The sequence below is a fragment of the Hemitrygon akajei genome, chromosome 7, assembly GCF_048418815.1.
Source record: "Hemitrygon akajei chromosome 7, sHemAka1.3, whole genome shotgun sequence".
Classification (NCBI taxonomy): Eukaryota; Metazoa; Chordata; class Chondrichthyes; order Myliobatiformes; family Dasyatidae; genus Hemitrygon; species Hemitrygon akajei.
In genome coordinates this window covers 184,684,688-184,697,350 of record NC_133130.1, presented here as the reverse complement: position 1 = coordinate 184,697,350, position 12,663 = coordinate 184,684,688, and the positions used below count along the sequence as shown (strand labels likewise).

Below are 12,663 nucleotides of genomic sequence, written 5' to 3'. Positions count from 1 at the left end.
TGAGAAGGGGATAGCATTTTTGCAAGAGACAGGGTGGGAAGAGGAATAGTCCAGGTAGCTGTGAGAGTCTGTAGGCTTATAGTAGACATCAGTAATAAGCCGTCTCCAGAGATGGAGACAGAAAGATCAAGAAAGGGGAGGGAGGTGTCGGAAATGGACCAGGTAAATTTGAGGGCAGGGTGAAAGTTGGAGGCAAAGTCAATGAAGTCAACGAGCTGAGCATGTGTGCAAGAGGCAGCACCAATGCAGTCGTCGATGTAGTGAAGGAAAAGAGGGGGACGGATACCCCTATAGACTTGGAACATGGACTGTTCCACAAAGCCAACAAAAAGGCAGGCATAACTGGGACCCATGCGGATGCCTATGGCTACACCCTTGGTTTGGAAGAAGTGGGAGGAGCCAAAGGAGAAATTATTGAGAGTAAGAACTAATTCCGCTAGACGGAGGAGAGTGGTGGTAGAGGGGAATTGGTTAGGTCTGGAATCCAAAAAGCAAAGAGCTTTGAGACTGTCCTGGTGGGGGATGGAGGTATATAGGGACTGGACGTCCATGGTGAAAATAAGGCGATGGGGGCCAGGGAACTTAAAATCATTGAAAAAACTCAAAGCGTGAGAAGTGTCACGAACATAGGTGGGAAGAGATTGAACAAGGGGGGATAAAACAGTGTCAAGGTATGCAGAAATGAGTTTAATGGGGCAGGAGCAAGCTGAGACAATAGGTCTACCTGGACAGGCAGGTTTGTGGATCTTGGGTAGGAGGTAGAATCGGGAAGTGTGGGGTGTGGGAACTGTGAGGTTGGTGACAGTGGATGGGAGATCCCCAGAGCTGATAAGGTTGGTGATGGTATAGGAGAGAGTGGCCTGGTGCTCCTTAGTGGGGTAATGATCAAGGGGTAAATAAGAGGAGGTATCAGAGAGTTGTCGTCATACCTTGGCCAGGTAGAGGTCAGTATGCCAGACAACAACAGCTCCCCCCCCCATCAGCGGGTTTTATAGTGAGGTTGGGATTGGTGCGAAGGGAGCGGAGAGCAGAGCGTTCGGAAGGAGTGAGGTTGGAATTGGAACAGGGTGTGGTGAAGTCAAGACGGTTGATGTCCTGTTGGCAATTAGCAATAAAGAGATCCAGAGCAGGCAGAAGACCAGAGTGGGGTGTCCATGAAGAGGAGGAGGGCTGAAGATGGGAGAAGGGGTCATCGGTGGGGGTAGGAGAGTTCTGGTCAAAGAAGTAAGTTTGGAGATGGAGCCGGCGGAAGAGTTCAGCGTCACGGCGTACGCGGAACTCGCTGAGGTGTGGGTGAAGGGGGACAAAGCTGAGGCCCTTACTGAGGACAGTGCTCTGCCCTCAAGTTTTGTCCCTCCTATGCTCTCAGTAGAGTGTAGATCTAGTCAGTCCAGGCTTTGTGTACTGTAGTAGGTCTGGCCATTGCTCTCCCTGTCTGCCATATGGTGTAGCAAAGGAAGGGGAGGGGGCAAAATGGGTACAGAAACCACATCACTGGAAACTTTTGTTCAACACTGATCTCTGTGATCTGGATCAAACAAAACAACTGATATATGTTTGTAGTTTTATTACAAGCTTGTGTAAAATTTAATACACTGTAAATTGACCGAAACTGCATCTTTTAAGTAAAATGAGCCCATTATATTTACAGAAGTTGAGTATGAAATCTAAGAGAAACATATTACTTACTGGCAGTGTCTGAGGGGTGGGTGGGGGAGAAATTGTACCAGAAAGGCTCAAATGTTAAACATACAGCAGCTGTTACAACATGAAATAGCATTTACATATCCCCAAGGGTGACAAAGAGCTTTTTTTTATTCATAAATTAAACCCAGAATTTAATTGTTTCTAGGTCAGTACAAAGGATTACTGTATTTCTGCTGGCATGCTCTCCAGGTCCAGCATATATTAGGCCTTGGCATGTTCTTGTTTTGTGGTTAAATGGATTAGAAATGCAAATATACTACAAAAAAATGTAGGTGAAAAATTGGTTCCCCAAGGAGGCATCCCAGTCGCTTGCTGCACTTCAATGACAAAGCCTGCGGCAGGTTGTCACTAGACTGCATTAACACAGTGGGAAATCCTCCTCCAGACAGCATGGACAAAATCTGTAGAAAGAACAGATTTAAAGCGCTTGCATTTCTTTTCCACTTTCCACCACCTCAGGATGCCACAAAGCATTTCACAGCTAGTGAATTACTTCTGAGACCAGTCAGCTGCTGCAGTGTGCCCAGAAAACACCCATAACGGTCATGTAAAACTGAAATGTTGGCCAGCTCCTTTAGTGCTGGGGATGCACTTTATTTCACTTGTTGGGCAAGTCCAAGCGCCACTCTGGCACTTAGATTAATCATAGAACATAATTTTTTTTTTAAAAAAAGTGTATGAAGCAATTACTATAATTTAGAAGCACAGTGGCTTCAGGGTTTCAGTGAAGTATCAAAAACCCATACACCGACGATCTCTTTGTGATCTGAGTCACTCTAACTTCAAAAGAGAAATTAATAGCAACTCGTTCAATAAGAGAAAACAATCTGTTTATCCAATGTTCTAGTTTGAAAATTCCAAGCAAAGAAGTTAATTAATCTCTAAGTGTGTCTAGGGTCCATGTGGATTGGGTTTTTCACATTATATCCATAATATGTGTGTGAATGCATGAGATGTGTCTGCACACGTAAAGTGAATGAAATGTGATGTGTGGTGTGCATGTACTTTTTCCTGCACACATTCTGTGGATATCTGTATGTGACAACAGACCCACATGTTCTACAGTACCAGCAGTTTTACATTCATTCAACGCCGTCACGTACAAAATAAGCTAATGCTGTGCTGGTATCTTTCCACCTCCCACAGATAATTCTTGTACCATTTGAAATAAAGCATAATTGTTCAGATTTTGGTTCATTAATTATGATGGGTTTAAAGCAGTCGTCTAGAAGCATGTGCTGATCTCACAGGGGTAGTGTGGATAGCTTTTGGCCGAGGCTCCCTTGTAGTGTTGGCAGGGGCGTTGATCCACACAGCAAGTCCAGCTTGTTCACAAGTCTGTCGGTGGCACGCTGCTCAGCAGGAGCCCGGCCTGCTCTGATCCAGCCCTTCACGGTTTGACGGAAGGTCAACTCGCTGCTCGTCCATCCGCTTGGCCTGCACCCTCTGGATCAGGCTGAAAAAGTCCTCGTCAGGGACGGTGGGTCCTCGTGGTGCTGGGCTGGGCGGAGCACATCTCTGGTCGTCAATCCTGGATGACTACAGCAGAGAATAAACTGTTTGATTCATCAGACGCTAATGCATTTTAAAACAAAGGAGTAATTTTAAAGCAGTTTCAATTGGAGAGGATGCCACACTGATGTGGACATTCAAGGAGAGGATGTGATGAAGGTATCTTTTCAGGTGGAGGGAGAACTTTATGTAAGAGGCACAGAAACAATATAGATCACTCAGACTCATACACATAATTTTGTTAGCTCAAGGTTGATTTATAGCTTAATGCCATTTACAAGCTTGACAACAGCTACTCTCAGTTTTAAATTCTGATGCCATCCCTGATCTTTTTATTGTATCCTATAGAGATGCTCATGTATTCAACCTGTACATCCAAAACAAAGTTCAAGGTGTACAGCACAATGAGGAATCTCTGCCACTGTCACAAGTTACCAAACAGTAAATTAACATTAAAGGCATTTGCTCAAAACAACAAATTTCACAAGCAGTAAGAAATGGGGTTGCAACTAAGGAATAAATCCTTAAATTGATGAGAAGGTTCAGGGATGGGAAGCATTAGGTGAAGAAATTTGTTTCCACATTCATATAACTATATAACATATAACAATTACAGCACGGAAACAGGCCATCTCGGCCCTTCTAGTCCGTGCCGACACTTACTCTCACCTAGTCCCACTGGCCTGCACTCAGCCCATAACCCTCCATTCCTTTCCTGTCCATATACCTATCCAATTTTACTTTAAATGACAATACCGAACCTGCCTCTACCACTTCTACTGGAAGCTCATTCCACATAGCTACCACTCTCAGAGTAAAGAAATTCCCCCTCATGTTACCCTTAAACTTTTGCCCCCTAACTCTCAAATCATGCCCTCTTGTTTGAAGCTCCCCTTCTTCTCAATGGAAACTTACACACCTACATCATTTCTGTGCTGGCCAGATGAGGTGAAGGGCAAGAATTAAATCGCAGTTTCTACTCCTGATCAGTCTGAATGAAAAGTCAGAGGGTGAATTAAAGTGACCCTTAGTCGGAGTTGCTTACAATATATCAATTATAGGTTGATCGTGATGAAAATCTACAACTAATAATGTACAGCTTTAAGATTTATCCAACTTGATGGCGTTAGTATCAATTTCTCCTTCTGGTGAACATATTCCCCCCCACCTCCACTATTCCCCACTCTGACCTTTTACTTCTTCTCACCTGCCTATAACTTCCATCTGGATCCCCACCTCCTTCCCTTTCTTCTATGGTCCACTCTCCTCTCCTATTAGATTCCTTCTTCTCCAGCCCTTGACCTTTCCCCACCCACCTATCAGCTTCCAGCTAGCCTCCTCCCCTCCCCCACCACCTTTTCATTCTGGCATCCTTCCCCCTTCCTTCTCTGTTCTGATGAAGGGCCTTGGCCCGAAATGTCGACTATTTATTCTTTTCTATAGATGCTGCTTGATCTACTGAGTTCCTCCAGTGTTTTGTGTGTGTTAGTTTAAAAATTATTGACCAAGCTGGTGTATATGAGCCATTCCATCATGTTTTTTGATAAGGGAAGCAGCTTGTTTGGCCGCTATAGAGAAGTTAGGACTGACCATTAAATGAGACTGTCCAATATGCCAGATTTCCTCATATTAGTGAATCTGTTCGGTTTCTAATAACATTCCACCAGCTTTCCGAACATTACAGATACTTGTGTTTTATTTACTGGGTTTAACTTTAAACCAAATTCAAATGTCGTGGTGAGATTTGGACTTGCATCATCTTGACTGCACTTCATCACATCATACTTTTGACTGAACTACGCAAATATTCTGAGGTCCCTGTCTTTCTCCTATAGTTCCATACATCTTCCCCTCCCGTTATTCCTTGTGAATCCCTCTGGAATGTGCATGCACTCAGGAAAAATATCACAGCAACTTAAAAAGTCAAATGTTTCCTCAAGTCATTTCAATCTGTGCCCTTGACTTTTTTTATATATAGTACACTGTTCATCTCATTCACCGAAACAATTCATGTTTTTGAATAATTTTAATATAGTTTTAGATTTCTCTATTCCAAGAATTTCAGCCGTAGTCTCTTGAATATTTTCCCTATAACTCAAGCCTTCTCTCCCACCACTTCTCAAAGGCTTTGATATCAAACCTGAAATGTGTGCTGCACAGAACTGAATAGAAATCTTTAAAACTGTAATCAGCTGGGAATGGTGAGGTTAAGCAGGCAGGTTTTATGGACTTCTGGATGGCCTTTCTATTAATCCTCCAAAACACTTATAATTCATTGTTTTATTAATAAGGCCAGGGGACATAGGAGCAAAATTAGGTCACGGCTCATCGAGTCTGCTCTGCCATTAGATCATGGCTGATTTATTTTCCCTCTCAACCCCATTCTCCTGCCTTCTCCCCTTAACCTTTGGCCTCCTTTTTATTAGCACATTACACACTATGATAATAAATTTTCTAATGAGCAAGTTTAAAGGGAGTATGGGAAAGGGATGGAAAGGGAACACGGCTGACACCAGCAGATTACAAATGATCGTCATTTTACCGTACTCCATCTCGGGCTTAGCCAATGTTCTACCGAAATTCAGCTTGACTACCTTGACTTTCATCCTCTGTTACTGATTAAAGGATCACAAACTCTCCTCAACTTTCCCTACCAAAGGAATGTGTACCATTCTCACATCTGTTTAAAATTGTACCATTTACTTCATATTGTCTTTTCCCATTTTGCCTATCAAAATATTTCACACTTCCCTGTAGAATTTAATTAGTCATGTGTCTGCCAAATTTCACCAATCTGGTAGTGAATAACATAAACACAAGAGATTCTGCAGATGCTTGAAAAGCAGAGCAACACACACAAAATGCTGGAGGAACTCAGCAGGTCAGGCAGCATCTATGGAGAGGAATAAAGAGTCGATGTTTCGGGCTGAGAACCTTCAATAGGACTGAAAATGAAGGTGGGTGCAGGGATGTAGAAGCCAGAATAAAAAGGTAGTAGGGGGAGGGATAGGAGTACAAGCTGGAAGGTGATAGGCGAGGCCAGATGAGGGGGAAGGCAGGTGGTTGAGGATAGGTGGTAAAAGTAAATGAATGAAGGAGGAATATGATAGGAAAGGAGAATGGACTACGGGAGAAAGGAGAGAAGGAACACAATATAGGCAGGTGAGGAGAAGGGTATAAGAGGGCAGCCAGAATGGGAAATGGAAAAGCAGGGAATAGGAATAGGGGAAAAAGCTGTTGAAATTGATGTTCATGTGGTCAGGATGGAGGCTTCCCAGATGGAACACGAGGTGTTCTCCTCTAACCTGAGGGTGGCCTCGTCATGGCAGGAGAGGTCATGGACTGCCGTGTTGGAATGGGGTGGAAATTAAAGTGGTTGGGCACCAGGAAACCCTCCCTCTTGCAGATGGAACAAAGGTGCTCGTCAAAGCAGTCCCCCAATCTACGTTGATCACTAGATACAGTAGACAATCCCAAACAGATCTGCAGATGAAGTGTTGCCTCACCTCAAAGACTGTTTCGGGTCCTGAATTGTGGTGAGGGAGGAAGTGTAAGGGCAGTTGTAGCATTTAGTCCACTTGCAGGGATAAGTGCCAGGAGGAGGATCAGTGGGGAGGGACGAGTGGACAAGGGAATCATGGAGCGAATGATCCCTGGAGAAAGCAGAGAGTGGGGGGATGGAGGGTATGTTTACTGGTAGGATCTGGCTGAAGCTAGCAGAAGTTGTGGAGAATTATGTGCTGGACCACTTTTTTTTTGTCCATCAGCCAATCTTCTATTTAACGCTGTCTGTTCCTCTGCAATCTCACTGGCTTCAATTTGAAGCTAATTGTACAGGTGAAACGTTACTTATAAAACCTGGGATTTTTCTCAGTCCTGAAGTGAGTCAAACCCCTCACCGTTCCCACCTGGCATTTCATTAGCATGTTGAAGAACTCATCTCCGGGCTCCTGGGAGTCTCCTTCAGGCCGCAGATGCCCCATCACCACCTGGCTGTTGTTGTGCGTGATCCTTAGTCCGGGCAGGCTGCCCACATTGGCTCGCTGATCATCCAACCTTCGACTCTGAGAGCTCGCTATCAAGTCAAAGAATTCCTCTGTCTGCGGAGATGCTTGAGCTGTAAAGAAAGTGGTAGGGGTGGAAAACAAGCGAAGGAAATGAACAACCATTAGCAGAGAGAAAAATAACAGTAAAGTATCTTAAATACAAGAGATTCTGCAGATCTGCCTGAAATCTTGGGCAACACACACAAAATGCTGGGTGAACTCAGCAAGTCAGGCAGCATCTAAAGAGGGAATAAACAATTGACATTTTATTTATGTCATTTCTGTGACTACTCGTGGCAACTTGCAATACTGAAATTAGCTACAACATTATACACACTGCAACATACCTACACTTCTGAAGTGCACAATTGGCTGTAAAGTGGTTTGCTTTACCCTATTCTGCTTCCTCCTCCTATAGTCAATAATATATAAATACTGCCTTTTATTTCTTTATTCTGTGGTAATCTTACCTAAGAACTAGAAGAGGTAGACCTCTATTCAGGTCCGCATACCTACTCCAACATGGGGCAAGATCAAGGCCAATCTTCTCCCTCTGTGCCACTTTTCTGCATCAAACCTGTATCCTTTAATATCCAGAGGTTTATCAATCGTGACCAAGAACCAACGATGTAATTGGGCCAAGATTTAGTTATTTTTAAAGTTTATTTGTTCAAGGTTTGTGCAGTTGTTCATTGACCATCCCATTTACCCCTGAACTAAGGGGGCAGTTAGGAGTCAACCATTCTGGTGGGTCTAGGGTAGGGGCTCCCAGCCTTTTTTATGCTATGGACTAATACCATTAAGCAAGGGTTCTGTGGAACCCCTGGTCTAAGGTCACATATAGATCATATCAGGTAAGAACAAAAGAATTCCTTCCATGAAAGACATCTTTGAACCAGCTGCCTTTTGCTCACTGAGTCCAGCTTACCTTTTTTAAAATTCCATATTTATTTAATTACCTCAAATTCAGAATTACTCTGCGGCCCTGGCAGGATTTGAATTTAGGTCTCTGGACCTTTCCAAGAACTTAACTACAATATCACAGACAAAATGCTGGAGGATCTCAGCAGGTCAGTCAGCAACTATGCAGAGAATTAAACAGTTGACATTTTGGGCCGAGACTCTTCATCAGAAACACTGAATGTTTATTCCTTTTCATAGATGCTGCCTGGCTCTCTGAGGCTGAGTTCCTTCAACATTTTGTGTGATGCTCTAGATTTCCAGCATCTCCAGAATCTCTTGTGCTTATGACTTAACTACAATGCTGTCTGCCAACTCTCCTATAAACCTTATCAAAAGCCTGAACCTTAACCATAAACATCATTAGTTAATTCCTCCTTACCATCTACAAATATTGGCAGTTTTGTCCTTTCAGTAATGGGTGCAGAAGGAATGGGCAAAGAATGTACACCAATGCCTCTGAGCAGAACCTGCTGTAACAGGCCACTGGGAGATGTGCACACTACCTCTAAGAATTAAACATCTAAGTGGAAATCCTCTATCAACCTACACACATTCTCTGAAAAGTGCAAAATTAGTCCCTTGTTAAGCAGTACTTGTATATCATAGAAATTATCCATTAAGTTTATGTGGAGCTTTAACTTTGTAAGGCACGGCTAGAATTTGACTTTCATTTGTTGGTGTATTGGACTAATAATTAGTTTCAGAGTTGACCAGACTAAAAGTACTGGGAGTTCCTAATGACACATGTAGAATTGCCATTATGTACATTACTTGATTTGTCCTTATTTAATGTGGAGCTGAGAAAACCTATTCAAAATTTACACCCCAGAAATAGGCCTTTTATCCTAAATGATTTGTGCTGTTGTTTGTGCCATGAATACTTTCCCTTCTACCTATGTATGTTTCTATTTCCTTCTTTGCCATTAACTGTAAAACAACGAAAGTCCATCTCCTGATATCTTGTATCAGCTTCTCCGTCTAGAAATGCTGCCTTTCCAGTTTATTTCAGAATTCTACCATCCACTGTATTTAACTTCTGCCCCTCATATCTTTATCCAGCTTTGCTAATTTAATTACGCTTGGTTTAAAAATATCAGTTGAGTTCCTTAAGGGACCAAATAGCAAGTCACACATTTCTTATTCCGAGTTCTGGACTCTACACAAGTGGGAACATTATCTCTACTTTGGGCCAAACAATCCTCCTCAGAATTTTAAAGTAGCCTTTAAGGTAAGCTCCCAGCCTTCACTTCTCTAAACCCCCAGTCATTACTGGAAGATCTGATTCACCAGGGAGTATCATCCTTGGGAACATGTCCTACGTATTTCTTAGTGCCTCCCTTTCCTCTCTATAAAATGGAGAGCTGCACTGTGCTTAGCATTTCAAATATTTACCAAGCAGCCCGTGATGACCGAGAAGTAACCATTTCCCATTGGTATTTCATCTATACAATGGTTAAAATGGCGATGCATTATTGACAAATTCCATATTCACCTGCTAACTGTGTTCACACTGCCTTTCCCTGCATGGATCATCATTCTAACTTCTGGTTTCTGATAGCAAGGTTGCTGTATGACAGTACTGGAAATGCAGCCAAGAGCTTGCCACACAGTTAGACAAGATGCTGCATTGCACTCTTCAAATGCTGACAGTGTTCCCTGCCCAGTACCGTTGAAGAGCGTTCTGCTAGAGCTAGATATAAAAGACACTCCTGTACTCCTATTAGCCTGCATTCATTTCTTGCATGAGCTGTGCTGAACAGATTGCCCAATAACTATGTCCAGACTCATGCTTTGACATTGGGGCTTCAACAGTCTTGGTCAATTTCAATAAAAACACATTCCTGGCAGACCTGATTCAACTATTTCTCAAATCAACTTGAGTCAACTTTTCCTCTGAAAGGACCTTGTTTAATTAGGACTCTGCAGTGGCCGGTTACAAAGTTGCAGCAGAAGGATCCAGACAAAATCTAGTTAAAAAAAATGCTGAAGACTAGAGGGACAGGGAGAAGAAATCGACTCCACCACTCCTGTCCAACAGATGGAGATGTGCAAATACAAATCAGATATACAAAACACTGGAGAAACTCAGCAGGTCAGACAGCATCTATGGAGAGGAATGAACAGTCAACATTTTGTGCTGAGATCCTTCATCAGGACTGAACGGGGGAGGGGAAGAAGTTCAAGTTTATTTTCATTCAACCGTATACATATACACCACCAAATTAAACAACATTCCTCTGGACCAAGGTGCACAACACTGTATGCATAACATGTAAGTCACACACAACACAGATAATATTACTACATATAAATTAACACATAATAAAGTTATATTTTTGACACAAGTCAAAAAGTAAACAGCATAATACTACTGGCACTTCATACGCAATCAGACCTGGGTGGTAACAGGGAGTTCAGGAGTCTCATGGTCTGGGGGAAGAAGCTGATTTCCATCCTGACAGTCCTTGTCCTAATGCTACTGTACCTCCTGTCTGATGGTAGGAGGTCAGAGAGATTGTTGAATGGATGGGAGGAATCATTGATAACGCTAAAGGGCCCTGCATATGCAGTTCTCCTGATAAAGAACTCAGGTGGATGGAAGAGAGATCCCTAAAGATCCTCTCATCAGTCCTTGCAAGTACAAGCTGGCAAGCGATAGCTAAAGCCAGCTGAGGGAGAAGGTGGATGGGTGGGGTAGGAGGGATGAAGTAGGAAGCCGGGAGGCAAAGGATTTAAGAAGAAGAAATCTGATAGGAGAAAAGAGTGGATTATGGGGTAAAGGGAAGGAGGGGCTCTGAAGGGCAGATGAAAAGAAGGGGTAAAATGGGAGCCAGAGTAGGGAAAGGAAAAAGGAAAGAAAGGGGGAGTGGCAAAAATTTCCAGAAGTTAGAAAAATTGATGTTCATACCATCAGGCTGGAGACAAACCAGATGGTTTGATGCTCTAACCTGAGAGTGCCCTTCTTGAGGCAGTCGAGGATGCTCTCCACTGTGCACCTAATTAACTAGCAACGGACTGACATGTTGGAATGGGAATGACAAGTAGAATTAAAATGGGTGTCCACTGGGAAATCCCTCCTATTGTGGCGAACAGAGCGAAGGTACTCAACAAAGCAGTACAGCATATACAATACCATCTTGTACTCACATATTCTATCCTGCAGAGGAGACACTGGGGTAGATGCACTCCCTGTCATGCCATTCTGTTGCTCTTCAAACGTACATCGCTGGTCATCCATACGATTACTTTGGAAGCGACTTAGTAAATCGAAGAAACATTCTTCATCTGAAGGATCCCGGTTTACCCTCTACACAATTCAGATGACAATAAAAGAATGTTGTGAACTTAACACTGATTTAATATTTTAGGCAACAGAATGCTAATCTTATCAACGTTAACATATCCCTTTCAGTTGTTGTTTTAACTAATTAAACTTGAACTGTTTTATTTACACATTATTCATACAAATCCACTAATGGGCAGCAAGGGGGGAGAAAAAGGAGCATATTAAATATTCCCTAACTCAGCCTTGTATGCACATGCACGTAGACAAAATGACTGTTCTGACACGAACAGTTCAGTTATTCAAATCCTGTCATGGTACGATGAAAGATACACTGAAAAAGGATCAGCAGCTTTCCCGGTGTATATGACAGATAAACTTTTCTCGGGCTTCCAGCTGGGTACACGTATCAATTGCAGCCGATGCTTTGGTGACAAACTCTGCCATCTTCATCAGGATGAATGAAGAAGATGGCAGCTTGTCATTGAAAGGCCAGTTACAATTGATACCTGGACAGGCTGGAAGCCCGAGAAGAGTTTAACGACACAAACTGTTATGATGAAAGGGAGCCAACTTGAAATGTTGACCACATCCACAGAGCGAATTGGAGGATATATGAAGGGTGTAAATAGGTGAAAAATCCAATGTAGCTGTCTACCAAGATGAAGACATTTACATTGAGGCAGCTACCTGCTTTCCTCTCCAAAGTTAGTGCCTGACGGACTTGATAACGTAATGTATTTTACTCTATGACAATGATAAAGTAAAAATTTCAGACATCCAAGTGCAAATTATAGTCACTGGTATATATTGATTTAGAGTCAACATTTCTATTATAAACTGAGAGTAGTCAAAGCATTCTTAGTTGAAAGATACTTGTTTTTTGATCTGCACAAGTCACTGGTAGCAACATACAATGTATAGAATGGACAAGGTGGAGCAGAAACTAACATTAGCCCCATCGAATGGATATGGAAGGAAGTCACTAATTCATCCGAGCTATTGATTGAAAAGGTATTCATAGGTGGAACCTATCGATTTACAATTCCCACCTCTGGAAAAGTGAGCTTACCTCAAGTCTGGCTTTTCAGTAACCAAGCTCAACATTCTGGCAAAGTTGGTTTATGGTTATCTCTTAACCTACACCAGTAT

At 42.7% G+C, this 12,663-nt stretch overlaps 1 protein-coding gene across 5 annotated transcripts in view; it reads right to left on the bottom strand.

Annotated features, from left to right (window-relative positions):
* Positions 1-1,552: 1,552 nt before the first annotated feature.
* gpsm1b (G protein signaling modulator 1b) overlaps positions 1,553-12,663 on the bottom strand; it is a 316,327-nt gene continuing 305,216 nt past the window's right edge. For all 5 annotated transcript variants that reach the window (XM_073052866.1, XM_073052864.1, XM_073052868.1 and 2 more), the window contains 3 exons: positions 11,376-11,535; positions 7,128-7,336; positions 1,553-3,246 (listed from right to left, as the gene is read on the bottom strand). In XM_073052866.1, the coding sequence (XP_072908967.1) occupies positions 3,064-3,246; positions 7,128-7,336; positions 11,376-11,535 (552 nt within the window). In that variant the 3' untranslated portion in view covers positions 1,553-3,063. The remainder of the gene's footprint in view (positions 3,247-7,127; positions 7,337-11,375; positions 11,536-12,663) is intronic.